Consider the following 26,197-nt stretch of genomic DNA (forward strand, 5'->3'; position numbering starts at 1 on the left):
CTATCTTATCACTGTATATCTTGATATTTAACACGATGATCTTGTATGCAAGTGCTTTGGTCCTTTTACATCAATCATAAACTTGCAACAATCCCAACTGAATATGTTTGACGTCAGTGAGGATAATTCTATCAGTCATCCTGAATGCCTTTGACATCAATGACAATATTCCATCAGTTCTTCCTAATCCCCTTCTTCCACTCAACATGTCTTGTCCATTAGCTTTGGGGTAGTGCGGGCTTGAGAGGCTATGGAATATGTGAATTTTTTATGTCATGCTCTTGATCACCTGGTTGACAAAATGTGCACCTTGATCATTGGTAATGGATATAGGGATGCCAAATTGGGGGACTATTTGATCATATACGAATTGGGCTGTGCTCATTCTAGTGTTATCAGGGAGTGCCTTGGCTTCCATCCATTTTGTCAGGTATTTAGTAGCTACCACAATGTACTTACGTTGCCAAGTGACACTTACCTTGAGTGGTCCTACAAAATCAAGGCCCCATTTTTCAAACAACTCCTAAGGTTGGGAAGGAAACAATGGCATAAGGTCTTGTTTCAATGGTTTTCCTATCCTTTGGAAAATATCAAATCTAAGCACCTACTCTCGTGCATTGGTGTGCAACTTTGGTCACCATAGTCCCACCAATCCTACTCAAAAAAATCATGGGTAAAAATGTCGATGTAGGTAAAATGCAAGTTAAATGTGTTTTTTTACATGCTGTTTTCACTATAAAATCATGCATTTTCTCTTTCAAGAATATCAATTTTAATATAATACATTTTATAATTGAATTTAACAAAAAAAAAGTTTCTTTAAGAGATTTTAATTTTTAGTTCCTTCTAAGTTGTTGATTTTTTGCCAATTTTCGTCTAGTTTTCTTCGAGTTCTGGCCGAGTTGGAAATTTTGGGCTTGCCGAGTAGTCTCGAGTTCGAGTTTGTAAACTATGCTACAAATAGTACCTTCCCTGCAGTAGCATCGAGCCCCATCTGCCCTCTTGCTAGCCCTTAATGGGATTCCCTCAACACATGGTATTTCTTTCTCCATGATACACCGTCGCAATAGTAACCCATTAACTATTGGAATGTTTTACTCTTAGTACCAATTTCCTTGGTGCACTCGGTGGCATCCCTGAGGGGAATGTGGAAGTAGAGAGGTATTATCCAATGTGTTAATACCTAAGTCATAAGATAATTTCATCCATGAAGTTCGTATTTGATCGAATTTTTACCCTTTCTGAACTTCATCTGAAATTTTTGATATTTAATATAATACTGTTATTTATAATAATATTATTTTATTTTGACATAATATTGAGTTATTTAGTTAAATTATCTTGCAATGCCAAACTTTTTTGACAATTTTGTGGATATACTTGTATATAAAAATAAATAAATTTATATAAGTTCAATGTTGATTTTTTTTTGAAATTTTATCCTGGCTGAATTTCATTCGAATTTAATGATCGATGAACTTGAATTCGAATTCGAGTCTTGTGACTTATGTTAATACCATGAGGGTAAAACTGTAATGGGCACCCCTGGATGTCCCAAAAAAACTAAACCCAATTGCTGAAAGGAATTATGTCAAACAGTTTGCATTTAACTTCTTATTTCTCCGTTTAATGTTTTAAACCCCTTATAACTCCGGAAATCAAACGTTTATTTTTTGTAGTGTTTCGTGCATGGAATTGGTATCATACAACATAAACAAGAAAGAAACTACAATGATATGCAAAGTGGAAATGAACTGCTGCTAATAAAATGTTATTTTCAGAATTCATAAAACCAAATACATGGCAGATTTATCAACTCACTAATTACTTCAGCAGTATTGACATAATACTCCAGCCCATGCTTACGAACTTGCTGCTACAATACTTTGTCCTTCAATCAGTCCACTACCTTCATAATACCATTCCCTCCAAGCGGCATAAGCGTTGGACAAGTAGTGAAGAAGATATGAGCAAAATACCAAATCTCCCTGTAGCCGGAAATGCAACTAAACTGCCTGATAATGAAGCCAATAACAAAGAATTCCAAAGGCCAAACCCCAAGGGAATGACGTGTAGAATGTTACAAGAGAGGATAGACGTCCTCAAATGCCAAGAACGGAGCTGCAACTCACACACCAATTTCTTCTCATATTGAACTTGCCTAATGAAGCCACAAATGCTTCCTTTTATTCTATTTCCAAGGGTCTGCTCAACTCATACGGGCAATGTGGGATAAAAGATGTGTAATATATAAAACATATATTAAAATACCCCTTATGTCTCCCTTGGGTACACATCACCATAAAATAAATATTAAAGTAACACTTTAATATTTTACAATTAAATTAGACGTTACTTTAATAAAACTTCAGGCATTAAAATGTATTAGCAATCGGACTCCGAATAATGCGAGTGATAGCTCATCGGAAAGCTCTCACTGAGGAGTATCGAATCCAATCACCAAAATTGACCTGCACTGTGTCCTGCCGACTTACTAAAAATAGTAAGTATGCCTGAAACTGAGTAAATCAACTTCGTTTTGGCCCAAACTGGAAATGACTAGGCCAAAACACTCCAGGATCTCATTAAACCCTTCGTTAGCCCTCGGGACCATGTAGAACAAGGCTAACACACACACACTTGGTCAACTGCTAAAATGGGGACATTACAGTCTGCCCCCCTTGAAATTGCTTGTCCTCAAGCAATCTCAGTCCAGCCTACTGAATAACGTGCTCACTCTCCCATGTAGAATCTTCCTCCGACAGGTCTTTCCATCTGACCAAATACTCCTTCACTATCCTGTTTCTAAGCTTCCTCTCTCTAGTGTCCAAAATAGCCTCGGGTACTAACACAAGCTTCCCCTCCTCATCCAAAGGGGGTAAATCTGCAGAAAGCACTACACTTTGACCAATGGCTTTCTTAAGCCTAGACACATGAAACACATTGTGCACTCGATTGCCCTCTGGAAGCTCAAGCTCATAGGCGACTTTGCCCACTTTGCGAATCACCCTGTAGGGACTATAAAATCTAGGTTTCAACTTTTCAGCTCGCTCTTCTTGAGCGATGACTGTCTATATGGTTGTAGCCTCAAGTAAACCATATCCCCTACCTCGAAGCTACGCTCTATTCGGTGCTGATCAACATACAATTTCTGTTGATTCTGGGCCTGTTGTATATTCTCCTTGAGCACTTTCAGGATGTCCTGACTATCCTGCAATAAGTTTTTGGCTTTGGGCACTCTACTGTCCCCCAAAACTAAATCCATGAAGCTAGGTGCTTCATAACCATAGAGTGCCATGAAAGGAGTCATCTTGATGGACATATGATAAGTGGTGTTATAACAGTACTCTCCCATATGCAACCATCTGACCCAAGCCTTTTGTTGTGTAGTTACATAGTTCCTCAAATATCCTTCCGCACATTTATTCACAGTCTCTGTTTGCCCATCTGTTTGCGGATGATAACTAGTGCTAGGTGTAAGATCTGTACCACACAACCTAAACAACTCTTGCCAAAAAACACTCATAAACTTACTATCCCGGTCGTTGACAATGAATCTGGGCAGCCCATGTAACCTGAATATCTCTCTAAAGAAAAGATCTGCCACCTGTGCTGCTGTGTAAGTGGACGGAATAGCAAAGAAGTGAGCAAACTTCGTCAAGCGGTCCACCACCACATAGATGCAATCCCTTCCCTGCACTCGTGGTAAACCAGTGATGAAGTCCATCGAAATACTTTCCCATTTCTTATCAAGAATGGGCAAGGGCTGTAATAAACCTGTAGGAAATGTGTGCTCTCCCTTATTCTGTTGACAAACCACACACTCCCTGACATACCTCTGAACATCATCCTTGAGCCCTTTCCATGAAAACCGCTTTCGGATCTACCTGTAGGTCTTGAAGACCCCCGGATGTCCACTGTGGGTGCATCATGAAATGCCTTCAGTATCGCCTCTCTCAAATGTGATGACGGAATCAAATAAATCCTGTCCTGAACTCTGATCAATCCATCTATCACCTCATAGCGATCATCCTGTATGGTACCTGAAATCAATCCAGAAGCCCAAGCATCTTCGACATACTCTGCTATAATCTGATCTCTCCAATCTCCTGAAATCTCTTCCAGAGCACATAAGTGAGGTCTCCGAGATAAGGCATCAGCCACCACATTTTTCTTACCTTTGACAAACTCTATGTCAAAGTCATAAGCCTGCAATTTAGTCACCCATTTTTGTTGCCGGTCATTAAGATCACGTTGGCTCATGAAGTATTTAATACTGTTGTGATCAGTCTTGATCACAAAACGTCCATCTACCAAATATGATCGAAATTTGGCCAATGCATGCATTATGGCCAACATCTCCCAGTCATAGACAGAATAACTTTTCTCAACTCCTCGGAGCTTCCTACTCTCGAATGCAATGGGATGCTTCTCTTGCATCAATACTGCTCCAATCCCATCACCTGATGCATCACAATGAAGCTCAAAAGGCTTCGTGAAATCCGGTAGAGCTAGAACTGGACATGAAGACATTACTTGCTTGAAATGCTCAAAACACCTCTGTGCTGCCCCTGTCCACACGAAGGCTCCTTTCCTGGTAAGATCTGTCAAGGGTGTAGCAATCCGTGAGAATCCCTTAACAAACCTCCTATAAAAACCACATAAACCAAAGAATCCCTTAAGCTGTGTAAGGTTTGTGGGAGTAGGCCACTCTACAATAGCTCTAATCTTTTCGGGATCAACCCGAACGCCATCTGCACTAATGATATGCCCAAGGTAAAGGAGCTCAGTCATGCCAAACTCACATTTAGATTCCTTAGCATACAATGACTCTCTCTCAAGAATAGATAACACCTCCTCCAGATGATGTAAGTGCTCCTCCCAGGTCTTACTGAAGACCAAGATGTCATCAAAGAAGATCAAGACAAATCTCCTCAGCTGCTTCCTGAATACCTGGTTCATACAACTTTGAAATGTAGCAGGTGCATTGGTTAGACCAAATGGCATAACCATGAACTCAAAGTGGCCATAGTGACATCAGAAGGCTATTTTCTCAATGTCCTTTGCTCTCATCCTGATCTGATGGTATCCGGATCGCAAATCAATTTTGGTGAAGAAGCATGCCCAATGCAACTCATCAATCCTAGGAATGGGATACCTGTTTTTAATTGTTTTCTTATTCAGTGCCCTGTAATCGATGCACATGCGCATCATCCCATCCTTCTTCTTTACCAATACTACTGCTGGAGCAAAGGGGCTCTTACTGGGCCTGATATGCCCCATCTCCAACAAATCCTTAATCGCCTTCTCTATCTCATCCTTGTGTTTCTTAGGATGACGATAGGGAGTAATCATAACTGGTTTGGTTCCCTCCTCGAGCTCAATAACATGTTCCATCCCTCTGTCAGGAGGAACCCCATGAGGAATATCGTTAAATACTTTAGCGTGTCTATCAAGTATCTGCTGGATATCTGGTGGATGACTCTTTTCTTGTGGCTCTGGTGAAGTTGGCATAATGTAGCACTCTGCCGCCCACTCTATGTCATCATGACGAAAAAGTCTCTGCATTCTCCTCAAGGACACTACTCTGCAACCTCCATCTGAAAGTCCTCTAAGTACCACAGTTCTGCCCTTATGCTGGAATCTCATCTCCAATTTCGCTAGATTGAGTGTGAACTCAACTAGTGAAGCCATCCATGTCATGCCGAGGATGACATCATAATCTCCCATGTCCACAACATAGAACTCATCCTCCAACTCGTAGCCATCTCCAAACCTGATGCGAAGATTAGATATCTTCCGAGTGCATAATAACTTATCACCGTTAGCCACCATGACTCTAAACCCATCATGCTCCTCTGTCTGTAACCCTCTCCTGGCTACCAACTGTGCATCTATGAAGTTATGTGTAGCCCCATTGTCAATAAGAGATATCACTTTCTGCCCCTGGATAGTACCCCTGACCTTAAATGTGATTGCCTTTTGGGCCCCTGTCAAGCGTGCCAACGATCTATCATCCTTAGGAATGTTGCTCTCCTCTATAGTGTTACCCTCCTCTGAATCGGAGTGCTGATCCTCCCCTTCTGACTCTGACTCTTTTGCTGAAAAATACTCCATTTGATTTGCCTTAGCTTTGAGGGAACATTTATGAGATAAGTCCCAAGGCTCTCTACAATGGAAGCACAACTTCTTCTTTCGAAGTTCATTCAAGGTTTCATTGTCTAGTCCTTTTGATCCTTCTTTGGGTTTGCTATACTCTTTCTGAAACTGTTTTTTGTCTTTGTCCTTGCGGTAGGAAGAATCTGTTGAATGGTTTTTTTCCTTTGTATACCGAAGGGGCTAAATCTCGTGCCTTTTTAGTTGCTTCAGCTAAGGTGAGTGGATCATGTCCCTTCACCCAACCTTGTAAAGGATTAGCAAGACCATCACAAAATAACACCACCAATCTCCTAGGAGAGATATTGGTAACAAGTATAGACAAGCGCTGAAACTCGGCAATGTAAGCATCCACAGAACTTGACTGTTTTAACTGTGCTAGCTCCTTGAAATGTAACTCGGGATCCTTAGTGTCAAATCTCTCAATCAATGTTTCGGTGAATTCCTCATAGGATGTAATTTGATTATGCCCCAAAGTCACCATGCCATGATGCCACCATTCATGTGCAACGCCGTCCAAGTGCATAGCCGCATACTTGATAGCCTCTTCCTCAGGCATAGGATTTAGCTGCAAGTATGTATCTACCTTCTGCACCCAAGCTCGTGCAGTCATCTTCCCCGAAGCATCATAATAAGGTAAAGAAAGTTTTCCAACTTTCTTCCTCAGCTCAAAGTTTTGATTCCTCCCTCCTGCTTTAGGCATGTGTCTCATCCTCAAGTCCATATAATCTCTAAGGGAAATATCCGCGTGAAACTCCGGTCCACTAGCCTCCCAGTCCCTCCTGAACTGATCCTGTAACTCGGTAATTTGCGGTTCGTTTACTGGTTGAACCGGATCTTTGGGTGGGAAAGTGGGTAGAAGAGGTCTCGAGCTCCCAGTCCGTGCTGGGCGTGCAACGTGTCTAAAGTTATCAGCCTCATTCCCATTGTTGCCGTGTCCATTATTACCATTAATGTTATTCTCAGGACCATTGTTGTTGCCTTGGCCTCCATGGTTATTGTTTCCTCCATTGTTATTGTTTCCCTCGTTGTTATTGTTTCTGTTGTTGGCATCACCTGGATAAATATTGACACCCATCTGTCTAGCCATGAGCTGCAACATCATGTCCATTTGCCTATTCTGCTCCTGCTGCATACGCTGCCCCTGCTGCATACGCTGCCCTTGCTCTAATGTATCCAGTAACTGTCTGAACAGTACCTCCCCCTGATCTGGACCAACATTTCCGCCTCCGCCTAATCCTGTATTCCTGTCATCTCGATCACCCATATTATTGTCCTGATCAAAGAATATCTCCTCTATGTCTGTATGGTTGGATTCAATGTCCACCTGCACGGATGTACTAGACTGTTTGCTTTGCAAGTCTGAAATCCTATTTTGTCTTGCTCTGGTATCGTGGAAATTATAAGATCCCTGTCGCATGCTCAAACATAAATGCTTAGCCTTTTTTTTTTACTTATTTCTGATTTTAGTGTTTTAACATTTCGTCAAACACTTTTTCCCTCTATCCGGCTGTTCCAAATTCCCTATAAGACGTCCACAGGATGGCAGGACTTATAGCTCTGATACCACTGTAATGGGCACCCCTGGATGTCCCAAAAAAACTAAACCAAATTGCTGAAAGGAATTATGTCAAACAGTTTGCATTCAACTTCTTATTTCTCCGTTTAATGTTTTAAACCCCTTATAACTCCGGAAATCAAACGTTTATTGTTTGTTGTGTTTCGTGCATGGAATTGGTATCATACAACATAAACAAGAAAGAAACTACAATGATATGCAAAGTGGAAATGAACTGCTGCTAATAAAATGTTATTTTTAGAATTCATAAAACCAAATACATGGCAGATTTATCAACTCACTAATTACTTCAGCAGTATTGACATAATACTCCAGCCCATGCTTACGAACTTGCTGCTACAATACTTTGTCCTTCAATCAGTCCACTACCTTCATAATACCATTCCCTCCAAGCGACATAAGCGTCGGACAAGTAGTGAAGAAAATATGAGCAAAATACCAAATCTGCCTGTAGCCGGAAATGCAACTAAACTCCCTGATAATGAAGCCAATAACAAAGAATTCCAAAGGCCAAACCCCAAGGGAATGACGTGTAGAATGTTACAAGAGAGGATAGACGTCCTCAAATGCCAAGAACGGAGCTGCAACTCACACACCAATTTCTTCTCATATTCAACCTGCCTAATGAAGCCACAAATGCTTCCTTTTATTCTATTTCCAAGGGTCCGCTCAACTCATATGGGCAATGTGGGATAAAAGATGTGTAATATATAAAACATATATTAAAATACCCCTTATGTCTCCCTTGGGTACACATCACCATAAAATAAATATTAAAGTAACACTTTAATATTTTACAATTAAATTAGACGTTACTTTAATAAAACTTCAGGCATTAAAATGTATTAGCAATCGGACTCCGAATAATGCGAGTGATAGCTCATCGGAAAGCTCTCACCGAGGAGTATCGAATCCAATCACCAAAATTGACCTGCACTGTGTCCTGCCGACTTACTAAAAATAGTAAGTATGCCTGAAACTGAGTAAATCAATTTCGTTTTGGCCCAAACTGGAAATGACTAGGCCAAAACACTCCAGGATCCCATTAAACCCTTTGTTAGCCCTCGGGACCATGTAGAACAAGGCTAATGCACACACACTTGGTCAACTGCTAAAATGGGGACATTACAAAAAATGCTATTTGAAATAGGTGGGCATCAAGTATGTCCTCGTTCACCCCATCCGTTGGTTCTCTAGATTTTAGCCGTGATAGTTGGTCAACAATGACATGACTCTTATTGGGTCGTACGATGATTGTGAATGCGAATTCATGAAGTAGCAACAACCATCGATTTACCCTTCCTTGGATGATGGGTTTAATCACTAAGCATATTAACTTGGTGGTCTTTGTGAAATGTGAAGGGTGCGGCAAGGAGATAATGCCTGAATTTTTGAACGACATATACCATGCTGAAAGCCTTCCTCTCTATTGTACTACAATTCCTTTTTTCTTTTGACAATAATTGACTAGCAAAACATATTGGGTGGTCCACCCCTCTTGTGTTGGCTTGTGCCAAGGCGGCCTCAATGGTGTAGTTGGAGGCGTCCACATGAACATGGAATTCTTTGTCCCAGTTTGGAGTGACCAAAATTGGTGCACTTACTATTCTTGACTTTAATTCTTGAAATGTTGTTTCTTGTTCTGTACGCCATGTGAACGATTCACCCTTTCTTGTAAGTTTCTCTAATGGTAGTGAGATTTCCACAAACCCTTCAATGCACCATTGATAGCACCCAACATGACCAAGGAAGGATTTCACCCCCATCACATCTGTGGGAATCTCTACATCAATGATTACCTTCACCTTGTTGGGATTAGTTTTTAAGCACTCTTTGCAAACTATATGCCCGAGTTCTCTGCTTTGTGGTACCATGAATTGACATTTCATTGGATTCAACGCTAGTTGTGCCCTTCAACACCGCCCCATACACTTTCTCAGGGCAGTGAGGTGGAGATTGACCAATCATCTGTCATGTCCCCTCTTTTAGCTCAGCCTAGCAGAGACATGTGAGTCAGCTTATTATGGGGTCTTGTAGGCTGACAGGGTTGGATAGAGACCCAGTATGGTTATTTAGTGTTGGGGACCTGATGTTCTGGCAGTTATTGATCAATTGGGAGACGTTCCTTGTTTTTAGGAGACAGTTCCTACTTTTTAGGAGGTATGATCTTGCCCAGGGTTGGGTCTCCATGAGATTACTCTTTGGGTTCAATTTCAGAGAGATAGGGCTTGTTTCCTAAATTTTAGGAGCATCCCTAGATTTTAGAGATGAGACTGCTAGTGGATCCTTGATTTCCGACTTTAGTCATAGACAGGTGACAGGATGTTTTTATCGTTTGTGATGTCAGTTGGGCATTTTGTGGCTATTTGGGTTATATTTTTAATATTTCCTAAGTTAGCATTTAATAATTAAATAAGGTTAAGTTATTAGCCATTTTGGAGTAATAAGGGGTTTTTGGCCTCATCTGGATGCGCATCCTATGGTGTGATAGCTCGTTGGAAAGGTCTCGAAATTCTCTAAATCTTTCTCTTTGGTCTTAGGGCAATTCAGTGAATAGATTTCTATCTATGAGGAAAAAGGTCATTTTCTAGTAACATGACCACTTTAAAATAAGAAATTATAACCCTTTCACTACCCAACGCCACTTGGAGACACTTAGGGTTCGATTTGCAATTGAGAGGGGTTATAAGGAGATAGAAGCTTCATTCTAAGATCATCTTTTGCATATTTGACAACTTGTTTATGAATTTTCTCTGAATGGGCGATTTCTAGTCTGGGATGCAAACCCCAGGTTAGTGATTGGCTGGGATGTAGCCCTCAGCAATCTTTGGCACCGAATTTCTTAAGCGTTGTGCATGGTGATTAAGGACAGAGGTATCAATTCTCATTGGGGTTTCAGCGTGGCATATCATCTTTCCAGTTGGGACGTGGTTCATTGCAGCCTATGGGACACCATTTGCAGCAAATACACCACGTGGTTTATAGGGTATTGCTTGTATTCACCTCCATATGTATGCTGGATTCGAGAACAATCTTCACCTTCCAGTTTGACATCAAATTTGTATGTGAGCTTTGGGAAATGCATTGGATTTATTGCTTGGCTCTATAATTCAGACAAATCTGCTTGGTACGGTTTGCAATAATTCTGATTTTTGCTGCATACCTTATTTATTCCAATCTTGTTTCATGTTTGTTGTTCCCTATTCCTTTCTATGTTATAAAACTATCAAAAACAAACAAACCTTTCCACACTTCTGTCTAGTTCTGCAAGAAAACATAAATAAACAGGAAAACAAAATTAAATATAAAACAATTACAGCAGTTTAACAGAAGAGATCCATCAGGGATCTTTCATCATCCAAGAATGCCTTGAAATTCCCTGCTGACATCTTGTCGAAAATATGAAGTATAATCCTTTGGAAGGTGGTAGGATTATTACACAAGCCGAAGGACATCTTGTTAAATGCACACCCCATCTTCTACGACAAATGTTGTTTTTAGTTTATCCTCCTCCTCAATGAGGATCTGATTATGGCCAAAAAACTCATCCATGAATGAATATATCTTGTGCCTTGCGACCTCCAATATACTGTCAGTGAAAGGGATGGGGAATAGGGCCTTGCTTGTGATGACATTTTGTGCGATGTTGTTGAAATGCTGAAATTAGCACATGAAATGCTTTTTTTCTCACGTGCCTTTGTATTTTATTCAATCACCTTTAATGATGGTTGTGCTCTAGGTGTGTTCTTGGGCACAAAATGACAACCTATAGGCTGTGTCCCTGATGGTGATGCAACAACAGGTACTCTACTAGAGGAAGAAATGGTGACCTAGGGGGTGTTGAGTTTGTAGATACATGGGCCATGATGAGAACCTACTATGCCCTCAAGTGCTACCATTTCTTTTTTAGTGCAGCTGAAGAACCTTGAAATTCAACTATGGTTGCTCTCATAGCAAGTTTTGCCTTCTCCCTTTGTAATTTATTCTCTTCCCTAGCTACAAGTATGGCATTAACGTCTTTTTATTTCTTCTGTGGTTCTATTATGTCTCCAAGCCATCATGCTTGTCGATGCCTACAAGGTGGTATTTGAGGAAGTTTATGCTCCATGAATTACTTTTCACATTTAATGCAAATCACTGTCATAGGGTTCAATTCTTCATAGGCATACTTCCAAGTCCCATCTCTAGCACCTTTAGGACGTGTCCCTATATATCCAAATAGGCATGGTTCTAGTGGCCAATCATTCCTGGAAGCTGCCATGGTGAACTGTGGCTAGCTGTTAACCTACAGAGACAAAGTGAGAAGACAAAATTATTATTTTTGTTGAACAACTAAGCAAACAATCTAAATTAGTTAAAAAAAAAAACATCATTCAAAGTTTAAAAAAGAAAAAGTAATTAGGGTTTGATTTTTTTAACAACTAGAGATTCTTCAAATAAATACTGAAAGATTCAACAAAGCTTGTCAAAAATAATGTTACATCTTGTTCCAATGACTCAAAATCAATCTTAACTACTTAGGAACAATTTTCTATTCACCTAGATGCATTAAAAAAAATAATTTTTTTTTAGAAAAGCATAGAAAGAAAATCAGAAAACCTACTTGGGAATCTGATTTTTCTTCAAAAACCACCTCAAATCCACTTCAAATCAATGGAAATCAGTTTGCAAATGTTTGGAAGAGTGTTTTTCCCCCTCTCAGAAAAATAGGACGGGGGCCATTTTTTTGCCTAAAAACGCTGGAATCAGATTACAACCGAGTTTTTAATCTCAGACTTTCCGATTTTTTTGGCAAAAGCTAAAAGTCCGAAAAAAACTCGACGGTCCCAAAAACAATGCAAGTTTTTACAACTAGCTGAGTACTCTGTGAGTGTTCCATCTATGGTACCCAGGAAGGGGAAATTATACATTTGTATTATTTTGTTTGACCAATTTGATTTAGGGTTAGGTCTCAGAATTTTGGGTTAAATGTTTAGAAAGCATTAAAATTTATTTTGAAAATGGTTTTTCATCACAAGGTTCTAGATTAAAAGATTCACGTAATTAGAGTTTAAATGTCAAAAAATGCTTTGGAAGTTAGAGGTCATTCATATTCTAGATTTCTATTTTTAGCAATAGGTACATTGTATGTTATTTGAAATTTCAGATCTATTTAATGGCAAGAATGTGAGCCTATTTATAGGCTGCTATTTTAGGTTTGTTTTATGACTTTCTAGTTATTTAGATTAGATTTTCTTTAAAATATCTTACTTTCCCACTTTTTCTGCTTCTATTGGAATGCTTGCTTAAGACATTATGTTTTGGGATGAATGATCATTATTCTTAAACCCCTAAAGCCACAGGATGTTTCTAATGGTAGTTGATGCCAGGCTAATGTTGTAAAAATTGTCGTTCAAGTTGGTTATTGTGTTGATGATTTCATTGAGTAAATTAAAGGAGTTTATATTGAGTCAAGCTTTATATTGATGACATTTATGTCTTGGGTTGTGGCTCTGAATGTAGCTTGGCTCTTTATTTCTTATAAGTGTGTCGTAGTCATTCAATTCTTGTTTGCTCTAAATATATCGTCTTTCTTTTAGCCAGTGAGGAGGTGTCATTTGTGTGTTTTAATTAGTAGTTTCTTTCCTTCAGTATCTTGTAATATAATTTGCAAGACAAAAAAAAAATTTGAGGTAGGTAGTTTATGTCAGATCTTGGATGGTATGCATACCTGTAGATCTTGTTTGTAGTGTTAGTCTAGAGAAAGTCTGGCTCATGTTAGCTTTTTAATTTGTCTCTTTTGGAGGAAAACTGCTATTCAAATCAGCAAAGGAAGCATCTCGATGTCTAAAAGTATTCTCAGTACCTAAAGCAATGATCAAGTTTACGGCTATTCACACAGTTCACAGTCATCTGAGGTTTGCATAAAAGGAAATTATAAAGTAAACCTGACTTATCTTTTTGATCTTGGAAGTTGACAAGACCTCAAGTTACCCATCTCACAACAAGGTTCATTTGATATAGGAATTGCAAAAGAAAATATGAATTAAATGATGATGCTTATATCTGGCTAAAAGCAAACACCAACAAATCTGATCAACATGATGAGATTAAGCAAAACTTATACTGAAACTGTAGTGTAAGATTCAATCAAAGAAAATAGCTCAAAACTACAGAAAGTAAGTGCCAAGATGAAAGATTTGCTAATACAAAGCTCAACAGCACCAACCTTTACGATAATTCAATTATCAAAAGCTTACACAAAAGCACAATGATAGAACATGAATGTTTGAATGACAATTCTGCAACATAAGTTTGAATCAACTATTAGTGAGAACTTATTTGCTCGAAGTGCTTACTTTTGGCTTACAGTGAAAAACTTTTAGGAGTTCAAGTTACATAAGTTACTGGATGAATCAGTGGCCACCTAGCATCTACTCAGAAGGAATTCAAGGACTCTTTTTTATAGAAGCTACTTTGGTTCATTATTTTGCCTCATCTCCAAATGAACAAGTTGAAATATTGAAGTTTTCAAATTCAATGCATTTGTAAACCTTCATCATTTTTGGTGGTATTTGCATGAGTGAGATGGCTGATAATTACTTTCTTTGGAAGGATATCAGTTTCTCAAAACATAGTGATCCCTTAATTTCAAATTTGGTATTATACTTTTTTCTCTAAGCCCATTTATTGTTTGTTAATTCAATATAACGGTTAACCCTTTCTTAGAATGTAATGTCTGGCATTAGTAAGTTTTAACAGATTCAGATTTGAATGCAATTGATTCCATGTATTCCTTTTTGTTTTTGACTTCAGCGCTGCATACCTGTATTTCTTGACGAGGACTTAGTTCACCAATACTACAATGGCTATTGCAACAATATTCTTTGGCCGCTTTTCCACTATCTTGGGATTCCTCAGGAGGATCGACTTGCTACCACACGTAGTTTCCAGTCTCAGTTTGATGCATATAAGAAGGCTAATAAGATGTTTGCTGATGTTGTATATTCACATTACAAGGAGGGAGATGTTGTATGGTGTCATGACTACCATCTTATGTTTCTTCCGAAGTTTCTAAAAGAGAGAGATGTTAACGTGAAAGTGGGATGGTTTTTGCACACTCCATTTCCTTCTTCAGAGATCCACAGGACACTTCCATCACGCTCAGAGCTGCTAAAAGCAATTCTTGCTGCAGATTTAGTTGGGTTTGTTCATGAACCATGCTGTATTTGCTGTATTCATTATTATGTATGCTGTGGAAGGTGTTAAATTAAGATTCTTGTGCCTGGGAAACGTTCTGGTTTCCTGATCAGTTATGCTGCACAATACTTCATTGCTAAATCTAGATGAGACACCTTGAGATGGGCATGAGAAATATCTTTGGAGCTTTGTAGTTTCGAAATAAGATAAGATTTTCTCTACAGATCATATTTTGTTACCTTTGTCTCTGCTTCTCAGATTTCTTAGTAAAGAATCCTTAGGTGTTGAGGTGAATTTGACAGGCTGGTAATGAATTGACACCTAAATAATGTTACGAAGATGTGGTATTTGGACAGACTTGTAAATTATTTGTATTTTTCATTTTATCTCGATATAATGAAGCCTGGTCATATGACAAAAAACAGGAATGGGACTAGAACTGAATAGTTTTCCAGTCCATTATAAGTAAATTATCAAATTTCTGGAATGTCAGTGCACAAATTTAGGCTTCCTCTCAATATTCTTGAGATGGATTCTTTTATTGTTTTCGGTGGCTTTCAATTTTTCTTGATTGCTAATTTCTAATAATGAATGCTAAACTCATTGTATGTGAATGGCAGCTGGAAACCACACTATTTATTTCGGAAAGATACTCTCCTCAAATAGAATTATTGTTGCTTTCAATGAGGTGCCTAAATATAATAAATTCTGTTATACGTGATAACCATTGAGAATACTGGAACTTGAGCAGTTTATTCAGAGGTTAATCTTACTATTATTATGTCTCTCAAATTTTCTGTCTCATCAAATTTGATCACAACAGGATTTGAGTATTTTCAGTTCATTGTTTTACTTTCGGTTAGAAATTGCAGTCTGTATTCCACACCTTCTTTGAGGCCTGTTGATCACACTAGTCTCAAGTTAATTGTCGTATAGATTCATGAAATGCAGTTCCTAATTATATAAGTGCAATAGCTTGTAGAGTATACATGTTGGCAATAAACAAACAGCTAGGTGTCCAGCTTACAATTTTGAAAATTTTATTAGATATTTAACTCTTGAGTTTGAAGGATATGTACAGTTTGCAATGCTTCTTTTCAAGTTCTGATCCTTGTTTTAATTGTTTCAGTTTTCATACTTATGACTATGCAAGACATTTTGTAAGTGCATGCACACGAATTCTTGGTTTGGAAGGAACCCCAGAAGGAGTAGAGGATCAAGGGAAGATCACCCGTGTTGCTGCGGTATTCACCATATGTGCTTGTTTTACTTCTACCACTTACAATCTACCATGCAACCATCTCTTATTGAATACTTAGCTTTTATTTTCTTGTTTATTAATTATTTGTATTGCGAAGTTGAATTTTTAATTTGTTGTCCACCTCATGGGTTGAGTAACTTTTTATTAACACACACCTGGATATTTCAACTTTTTTCATTTGTCTGTTTCTGATAATTGCAGTTTCCTATTGGCATCGATTCAGATAGGTTCATAAAAGCACTAGAATTGCCTGAAGTCAAAGAGCATGTTAAAGAGCTAAAAGAAAGGTTTGCAGGTCGAAAGGTGAGCTGTCATGTTGTTTTCTTTTGACACCTAATGATCATCGTTTTGTACCTTCATTGCAAATAATTGAATGGGGACACTTTCCTGAACCTCTACTGGTGTTCTCAGGATAGTTAGGGATGGTAGGGATTGTCCCTGGCTGTCCCCTATCTCGGGAAACTGGGGACATTGGGATGTTATCCATGGGTACAGAATATCCATGGGATGCCCTACTTCCCCAGGACTGCTATGGATGCCTGAGATGTCCCACAAGTGTCTTGGGATGGTCAGATGTCTTCCCAGTGATCTGAACATTTTTTAACTGGAAAAGAATTCTACCAAAAAGAAAATGTAAATCGTATACAGCAGTTGGAAGAAAGTGTCAAGTTTTCTGAATGACAGCATACAGGTATAGAATGAGATTGTACAACTGTTGAACAACTGGAACCAAATGTAGAATGAAAGTATAATGACAACACATTTCTCACTTTTTTCGTCTATGGAAACTGTGTGACCACATCCAGCAATGGTAAGAAGATTTACAGTTGTTGAATGACCACATACAATTATAAAATGAAAATGTACCCATGATACCTAATGAATGGCAACATATGGTCATCCCTTTCATCAGTGAGCAATTTTATGGCTGTATACAACTGTAGGAGATCAGATAATTAGAAAATGAGAGTATAAAAATGTGGAATGAGCACAAGCTTGATTACATAGAGTTTAATGTGAAATGATGCATATGTCAAATGAGAGCTTATGATTATAAGAAATATACGATGTCATTACATTTTTATTTGTGATATTGTATCCTTGGGACCTTCGGTTGCAATGAAATCATTGGACAATTGAAAGCAGGAATTTCTTGTATTCACGTCAATGACCATACTATATCTGTATATATTACTATATCCTGCCTTCCTCAAGATGGACCCCTTGGACTGCTATCCCTATCCCTAAAATGTGTCTTGCTGCTTTCTACCATTGGCGTCCCCAAAATGCCATGGAATAAAGTTTGCTGTTTATTTCTTTTGTGTTAATGATATTTCTTGTGAATCCTGGGTTCAACATATCTGTTAATCCTAAGGGCCACAAGGACGTGGAAAACAGAGCAGTTTGATATTCAAAAATCACTTTTGATGAATTTACATAGTGGATAACCAGCGGAATAGTATAACTGGATAATCAGCGGAATTTACAGAGTAGATAACCAGTGGAGCCTTTGTAACTTTAGAGACTTGAAGGCTTAACCACTTCTCAACACAAAGTTGAAGTTTTGGAAACTACCAAAACCCTATGACTAACACAACAGAAAGAGGTGGTTCCCAGTTGCAATGGGGCGATGATGTGAAAATGTTACAACAGGTCTCTAAACAGTCCTCCCCCAGGCAGGCCTAGATTACTACTTGAGGCCGCGTCCATATTGACTTCCCGTTTCTCATTTATATTAACAATTTTAGAAACTGAGACTTACCGGGAATTAAAAAGTATTTGTAATTGTTGTTCATATTCACAGTTTTCTGAGGCCATATAAAATAAAATATGATATTGATTCTTAGATACACAATCTGAACCAGATTTAATTATACCTCTCAATATTCAGTTTGATTTGATTGTTGGATATGTTATGGTTATAAATTAGTTGGGTTATCATGCAACTCACTCTTTTGTCACTACCCCCGGAGATCTTACAGATGATTCATTTTTCTGTTAAAGAGCAGGTCATGTTAGGAGTTGATCGACTGGATATGATCAAAGGAATTCCTCAGAAGATTCTTGCATTTGAGAAGTTTCTGGAAGAGAATCCAAATTGGAGAGACAAAGTGGTGTTAGTGCAGATAGCTGTACCAACAAGGACAGATGTTCCTGAGTGTATGCATTCTTTCTCATGTCGTAGGTTTTATAATTGTGATTTGGTAATTGCATTTCTACATGTTTGAGCATCTACAATATTCTATATTTTTATCATTATGAATCTGTTGAGGTTCTTTTTTACAATTTTTCAATATCTAGTGTTAAAAAACAGTATTGAAACATCACAATCACAATAGCAAATAGAAGTTAAAGACAGGCTTTAGGACGATGAAGAATTTGCTTTTTAAAAAATTTCTGCCGAATTCATAAATATTTTGCGCATACTTCAAGATAGCATCTGAAAGCATGTTTTCTTCTGAGTTCAAACCTAGAAAGAAATACACTTAAGTTGAATGATATGAAATGAAATGATTTGCATGAATAGATGTTGTGCTTTTAGCAAAATTGGATGTCAAATGTGTCTGGAGCTATGTTATTGGCCAAAATGGAATGCCAGTAGAAGAATATTTAAACATTTGATACCTTCAAGCATCCTGTTACAAGTATTTATGACAATATTTTAATTACCTTTTTGTTTGCTTCCAGAAGTCTAATGACTGGTACACTATACAATAACTAATTTAGTTCTCAAGCGTTCTCTTGTAAATATTTAAGTACCTTTTTGTTGCTTTCTGAAGTGTAATGATTGCCAAAATATATGTTCATGGTGTGAAGTGTTAAAAATTGACAGCTGATAATGTCAAGACGGAAAATTTCATTAACAAAACAAGTATCTAACCTTTATCTTTGCAAACCAGTCTTTTTTCCTAGACTGTCTTCTTAGTAACACATCAAAATTCTGCTCCTTACTGTTTTCTAAATATGATATACTGTTGTATGCTATTGCAAGTTGATATCACCAATATAAAGCAATTTAATACACATGGTAATACATTTGATAAATCACAGAGCTATCAATTCAACAAGCATATGGTTGAAGTAAAACACTAGAGATTGAAAACAGTTAATTTCAAGCATTGCGTAAGTTTAAGATCAACATGCAAGTGAAAATTTCAAGTCATCAGATCCAAGGAAAAGAATGCATAAATTTTTGGATTTCAGAACTTATGCTAGATACAATTTATTTTTTATAAGAAACCAAGTGATCTCGTTGAAGTATTTTGATTTATCCTTTAACTCCAAAGCTCATACCAAACTACTTCTAAGGATCTACTCTTTACACCCAATTTCTCTCATGGCTTGAATAATGACAACCGTTAGAATATTCGAGAGTAGAGAGGACTCAAATGTTTGGTGTTTTAGAATGTTGCACACCTAAACTATAATAACTTGGATGCTTGTTATACTGAGAAAGGGAAGTGTTTTATTGAGATGGAGGAATCACTGCCTTTTAGAATTGTGGGACACTCATTTAAAAGAAATCAATGAGTGACACTAATTGGTTTAGTTTTCTGTGCAGCAAACATTTTGTGAAGATATATGGCGATCATGCCACTAAGATAGGGATATGTTCATGATAGTTTTTGTAGACACATGGTACAATAGGCATGGATATGTGTCCACACCTGATATGTGTTGATATATCTGGATTCTATATTTAGTTATATTGTATACATTTATGTATGTATAAGTAGAACTCAAGATTGCAACACTTAAAAACTTTAAAGATGAACCATGTCTAGCCAAATGTGAGGTCACCCTTGTGACATCGTTGTCAACTATGTTATATTTCTTGTCAACAATCAAGATGGTTATCTCTCTAGCTTGAAGTTGTCATTGTAGAAGGTTCAAAATTCAAGTCAACAGTTTTAGTGATCATAAACCAATATTTCTATTTTTTAGAAGAGGTGCTTTTTGTCTCTTGCCTTCTTGGATCTAGGACAGAAGCTAAAAAATCAGAATTTCTACTTTTATAAATTATTTCTTTTCTTTTTTTTTATTGCATTTTTAAAGAAAATTGAGCTTAAGTTAGAGGCTGTTGGAGAAGATTGAAGTTTCATCAAGTGAAAATGGAATTTAGAAGAAATAAAGGAAACATGAGAAGCAAAGTTCATTAAATTAGTGGCGAAGGTGTTTGAAAATGTAAAATGAATTATCTTTGAACTTTTGAGTTAGTCATTAAAAAATTCTAGATGAGGAAGGAGAGTATGGCGAAGAAGGAATGTTGGAACTAGATGAGGAAGGCATACTTGGAGTTTGAAACCAATTCTCTTAATTGGCTGATGGAGGATTATGAGATATTCCAAACCAGTTGCCACATGTTGAGAACAAAAACAAAGGAGTATGGGGACACGTATCGAACAAAATACAAGGAGTATTGGGAAGGGGTAGCCAATGTGGATGACACCCTTGCCTATTGATTTGTGAAAGATGAGGAAGTGAAGTTTAAAGAACCAAGTATAGAAAAAACAAACTTGTGCAAAGAAGAAGACTCAAAGGTGATCCTGGCGAGGGATGATTGGGGACCTTGTACTTAAGGCAGCAACATTCAAAACCTTTTTGGAATACAAAGATTTATTCGCTTGGACATACAAAGACTTGAAGGGCGTGCAATTGGGTTGTGTGTACATAGCATACCCCTAGTCCCAGGAACAAGGCCGGTATAGAAAATGCCGTAGCATTTGAATAAAAATGATGTTGTTAAGGTACAAGAGAAAATCGCAAAGATGTTGGATGTCGGAATCATTTTAAAGTATAGACAAGTGAGTGAGTGTCACCAATCTTCATCTCACTCAAAAAGGAAGTCGGTCAAATCAGGATTTTTGGTGTCTCAATGTAGTGACATCAAAGATCTGTTCCCAATTGCATTCACGGATAACTTATTGGAGGAGGTGATTGGACATGAAATATACTTCTTCATGGACAGGTTTTCTAGCTATGACCATATCAGTATTGTAGGGGAAGATAAGTTAAAGACAACTTTTGTGGTAGAAGATGGAGTCTATGCATATAATAGAAAGCCATTTTGCTTATGCAATGCCCCTGCAACCTTCCAAAGGATTATACTTCACATCTTCACCAAAATGTTGATAGGAAATTTTAAGGCATCCTTGGATGATTGGTCAATATACAGTGGGAAGGAAACACACCTCACAACACTGTGGGAATGCATGGAGTGGTGCTGGAGGGTCCACCTAGCACTTAACCCAAAATAATGTCCATTCATGGTCCCATAAGGAAAATTACTTGGCTGCCTTGTTTGCAGGTAGGGGTTATAGACCGACCTAGATAAAATAAAAGTAATTTTTGAAATGGAGGACCTAGAAGATGGAACATGGGTCAAGTCCTTTTTGAGCCATGTGGGATACTACCAATGATTTACTTATCACTATAGAAACTCACAAGGAAGGGTGAAGCATTTAAATGGGGGATGAAATAAGTGGTGGCATTCAAAGAACTAAAGTCAAGGCCAGTAATTGCACCAATCCTGGTCTCTACCTAGACTGGGACAAGCAATTACATGTACATGTAGATGCCTCCAACTACACCATGGGGCTACCTTGGCCCATGTAGGTGCAGGGGGAATGAACCATCCAATATATTTTGCTAGCCAACTATTGATGAAAGACAAAAGAAAACTACAACACTACAGAAAGGGAAACACTGGGTATGGTCTATGCGGCTCAAAATTTTGACAATATCTTCTTGCCACACCTTTCACCTTCTATGTAGACCATGAAGTCTTGATTACCTGAGTGATTAAACCAATTATACAAGTGAGGGTTAGCAAATGGCTACTTCTACTCCATGAATTCACTTGTACCATCATTGTACGACTAGGTAAGAGCCATGTTATGGTAGATCAATTATCTAGAATAAAATAAGGTGATCCAGCAAAAGGGGTGAATGAACATTGAAGATTTTCAACCTGAAATGCTATCAAGTGAGCGAAGGAAATTGGCCTAAAAAAGTAAGACATTCCAACTCATCCAAGAATTACATTACAAGATGGTACTAGATCACATACTCGTTAGGTGCATCATGGAAGAAGAAATCCCCAATGTACTACAAGAGTCATATAGGGGCCTTGTAGGACACATGGGCCCTAATGCCACAACATGGAAGGTATTTTTTGTTAGACTATGATGGCTAGTGCTACATAAGGAAGTAAATGAATGGGTATTGGGATGTGACACTTGCCAAAGGACGAGAAAACCTCTCAAAGGAGACTTCATGCCCCTGTTTCCTTCACAACCTTAGGAATTATTTACAAAACGGGGGAAAGATTTTGTGAGGTTGCTTAGAACAAGTACGACCACATGCTGCAGGTACATTGTGATTGCCACAAAATATCTGATTAAGTGGCTAGAAGCTAGGGCACTTTCAAATAATACGACAGTAAGTACAACTTGATTCTTGTATGAACAAGTTGTCATTAGATTCGAGATCCCTATATCAATTACCAGGGATTGGGAAGTACACTTTGTAAACCAAGTGATTCAGAATATGACCAAGCAGTTTTGCATATTGCATAATTTGTCGAGCTCCTACTACTCGTGAGCCAATGGGCAAGTTGAAGCCACTAATAAAATACTAGCATCAGTTCTATACAAGACATGTGGGGTAGAGGGAGATTGGGAAGAGGCACTACTTGCAGTACTTTGGGCCTATCAGTCGACCTATAAGGCAACAATGAGACTCAAGTCATTCCAATTAATGTACAACTAGGAGGTGATTGTACCCAACCTCAGAGTGACAATGGAAAATAGATGGAGTGATGTTGATAGCCTGAAGGAATGAATAATCATTTTGGTAAAATCAGAGGAAAGACAAATGATAGCACAATGGTCCATCGAGGTATCTCAACATCGAAAAAAATCTTGGCACGGTAAATGCCTTCACTGAATGAACTTTTGACCAAGATAGTTCTTAAATATAATAGTCAGAATGAAAATTTAAAGTTTGTTGGTTAGGATCCTAGAAGATAAGATAAGTAAGAGACAAGGTTGTAAAATTGTCAACACTGGAAGATAGACATATCAAGAAACTTGTAAACGGATCCAAATTGAAAGCCTATCAAGAAAGGAAGTTTCACAGTATCGGGTTCAACATGTTGGGGTATGCTACCAATGGCGACTAGATAATTAACCACCAAAGAATGATAAAAGAAGATCCAACAATAATTGAAGAACCTTACGGGCCCAATGTGGACTGAAGGAAGCCAATAATGGATCGGGAAGAACAATTGGTAATGAAACATGTTAAAGGAGTAGTGATCCCGCTAGTGTACACACATCATACCAATTCACTGTTTGGTCCTCTTGCACTTTCGGTAAGAATTAACAGTTATTGGAAATTAAGAGCACCATATGAAGGAAGATGGGAAGGATTCGTTGCCTACGACATTAACAAAGAACCATAGAAAGAACAAATAAAGAAGCAGGCAACCAAGGGAAATAGTCTTGAGGAGGACCCAAATGAAGAAATCAACTTGGAAGAATATGGTGCAATCTTGGGGCCAACCTGAAGGTAGTTTACAAAGACAAATGATTTATTCATTTGTGAAGGAGATGATCATTTGAAATTTTTTATCGAGAAATGCAGGAGTGAAAGGGAAGAAGCATCCTATAGGAAGAAATCAAATGCCCTGTGACAAGTGATCCCCAGCCCAGCGAAACCTAACACAAGAAATGGGGAAGAAGAAAGATAATACTAGAAGTACGAAGGAAGATATATAGATGGAAGTTTTAAGGGAGTGGGACCCGCTCCTCTGGTGGACAAAATCTTTGCTCTGGAATATTTGGGAACATGTTGGAAAAATAATTGTTATAGGAAATCCAGGCACTTGTATGTGGCAATACTTTTAGGAAGTAAAATTCTAAAGTTAGGAATTAAATGAAGTAAAGTGGGAGCAAGAGGAAAGATTAGAGGGACCCACCAAGAGATACAAAAAGTAAAGCACTAAAGAGAAGCAAGGGGAACAAATGAAGGGGGCTTACAAGGAGATACAAAAATAGAAACATGAAAAGTGGCCTAACCCCAACGAAGGCACATTATAAAAGTTCAACTCGACAACCAGTGTGTACGTTGTATAGAAACAAAAGGAAAAGTGAAGGAATAGTTTTAAGAGGACCTGCATATAGCAAGTAGTTTGTATCCCAAGATGCATATGCGACATCCGTAGGACCCAACAGGTTGTTTTTCCCAACTTTGTATGTTTACAAAGGGAAAACACCTATAAGTGTGTACAACCAAGGTACAAGGGATAATCAACCTCGTACGTAGGGCAATTTTGTATGCAAACTTGTATGGCACGAAAGCCACAATTTGTATTCTCAAACATGTACGCGGTTAGCTATCACATGCATGCTCAAACTTGTACGCAATCAACAACTCGTACAGAGCAACTTGAACCAAATTGTACCTAGCTAGAAGAAAGAGTTGTCAAGCTGTACATGGTCACCCCTTGTACGCAAATAAAAGTATTCTGTACACAAGTAGGAATACATTTGACAGAAAGGAGGAATTGACGATTAGGGTGCATCCATACACTCGCACATCAAAATATCAACGATATGCAAAATTATCATAGCTCACTCTTCAGTGCAAGAATTACTTGTATCCCTAAGTACCACTTTTAGAATTTGGTGTGTGACACTTGGGAGGGAAGTTTACAAAATGGTGAAAAGTAGTTTTGGGAACTGAAGTAAGGGTTGTTTTGACATTGGCTACAGAAGGTCAGGAGTGGGCAAGAAAGCGATAAACTATACCATGGCAATTTCAAGCAAGAAAAAAAACGACAAGAGCAAGATGGAAGGGCTAACAGGAGCAAGTATTATATTTAAAGGGGCCTTTGGTACTGAATGTAGAAACTGGTGTGAAGGCACAACAAGCGACAATCATCCATTGAAGGTTGCATTACGGAAGGTTGAGGTAGATGGGATAATCTTCATGCCTATTCTTCTCTTAAAAGAATTTGAACCAATTTTAATACCCATGGTGCATGGATACGATAGAAAGACACACAAATACACCATATAGTATTTGTAGTAGAATGTTATAGCATCTTATTCCCCAAAGGACTTTACCATAGTTTTTGGGCTACTGAATAAAGGGCACTTTGGTGGTGGAATTTCACCTGCCTCAGAGGCTTCGTCAATGTTAATCATTTCATCTTCACTTATCCTTTGTGGAGGATAAATTCCTTCTACCTTGCTTGGATTTATAGGAGAGAATCCAGAGCTTTGGCTAATATTGGCTTTTGATTCAGTAGTAATCTCTTGGCCTACCTCTTGGCCTTTCGTTAGGGTGGTCTTCACTTGTTTAGAAGTAGCACTCTCTTTTGATGGAGGAGCATTTGACTTCTCTATTTCTTAGGTGGTGGTTCTCCAATCCTCACTGCCTTCCCTTTTGAATCTTTGCTTTCTAAGATCTTACCAACACTTTTTCTCTTCTTGCCACTTTCACTTTTATGCTTTCCACTTATCTTAGGTGTGGGAGACTATGTAATAACCCTGCTTGGTTATAGCTTCACAAATTCTAATTTTCTTGATTATTTAATCATTTGACATTTCGTCAAACACATTGTAGGCGACCTCAATAACACTAAAATAAATCAGAATCAACTCTGCTGCTTAGCTGATGGATTGCAAATGTATACATCCTTCTTTGTGTTTAGCACTTTGAATTATAGATAATAATGATAATGGAAAATTATGCAATGTAAAGAATTTATTGTAATAAATATCAAACTCTTTTTAAACCAATTCTGATTTCCTTGCACAAATGTCAATTCTATAACTCTGATTACATAAATTAAACACTAATAGCATTCGGAACCTGTGTGTACAGTCCTGCTGATTGACATCACTATCCAGATCGCGGTCAATAATGATATCAGCTCTCTTCTTCTAGCAATTCATAGCCTCCGGAGTACAAGGGAATTTCTGCGTGCACAAATGTGGCCCTCAGAAATTTAA

General features: G+C 38.1%; 1 protein-coding gene across 4 annotated transcripts in view; it reads left to right on the forward strand.

The window, feature by feature from the left end:
• LOC149546218 (alpha,alpha-trehalose-phosphate synthase [UDP-forming] 1-like) overlaps positions 1-26,197 on the forward strand; it is a 241,184-nt gene that overhangs the window by 26,015 nt on the left and 188,972 nt on the right. For all 4 annotated transcript variants that reach the window (XR_016353669.1, XM_089791062.1, XM_089791063.1 and 1 more), the window contains exons 3-6: positions 14,531-14,919; positions 16,044-16,158; positions 16,377-16,478; positions 18,185-18,335. Coding sequence is in view for 3 of the 4 variants with exons in the window: in XM_089791062.1 (XP_089647188.1) it covers positions 14,531-14,919; positions 16,044-16,158; positions 16,377-16,478; positions 18,185-18,335 (757 nt within the window). In the remaining variant the exon portion in view is untranslated. The remainder of the gene's footprint in view (positions 1-14,530; positions 14,920-16,043; positions 16,159-16,376; positions 16,479-18,184; positions 18,336-26,197) is intronic.

Source organism: Cupressus sempervirens, chromosome 7 (genome assembly GCF_028749045.1).
Source record: "Cupressus sempervirens isolate cs-2001-9-10 chromosome 7, ASM2874904v1, whole genome shotgun sequence".
NCBI classification, from domain to species: domain Eukaryota; kingdom Viridiplantae; phylum Streptophyta; class Pinopsida; order Cupressales; family Cupressaceae; genus Cupressus; species Cupressus sempervirens.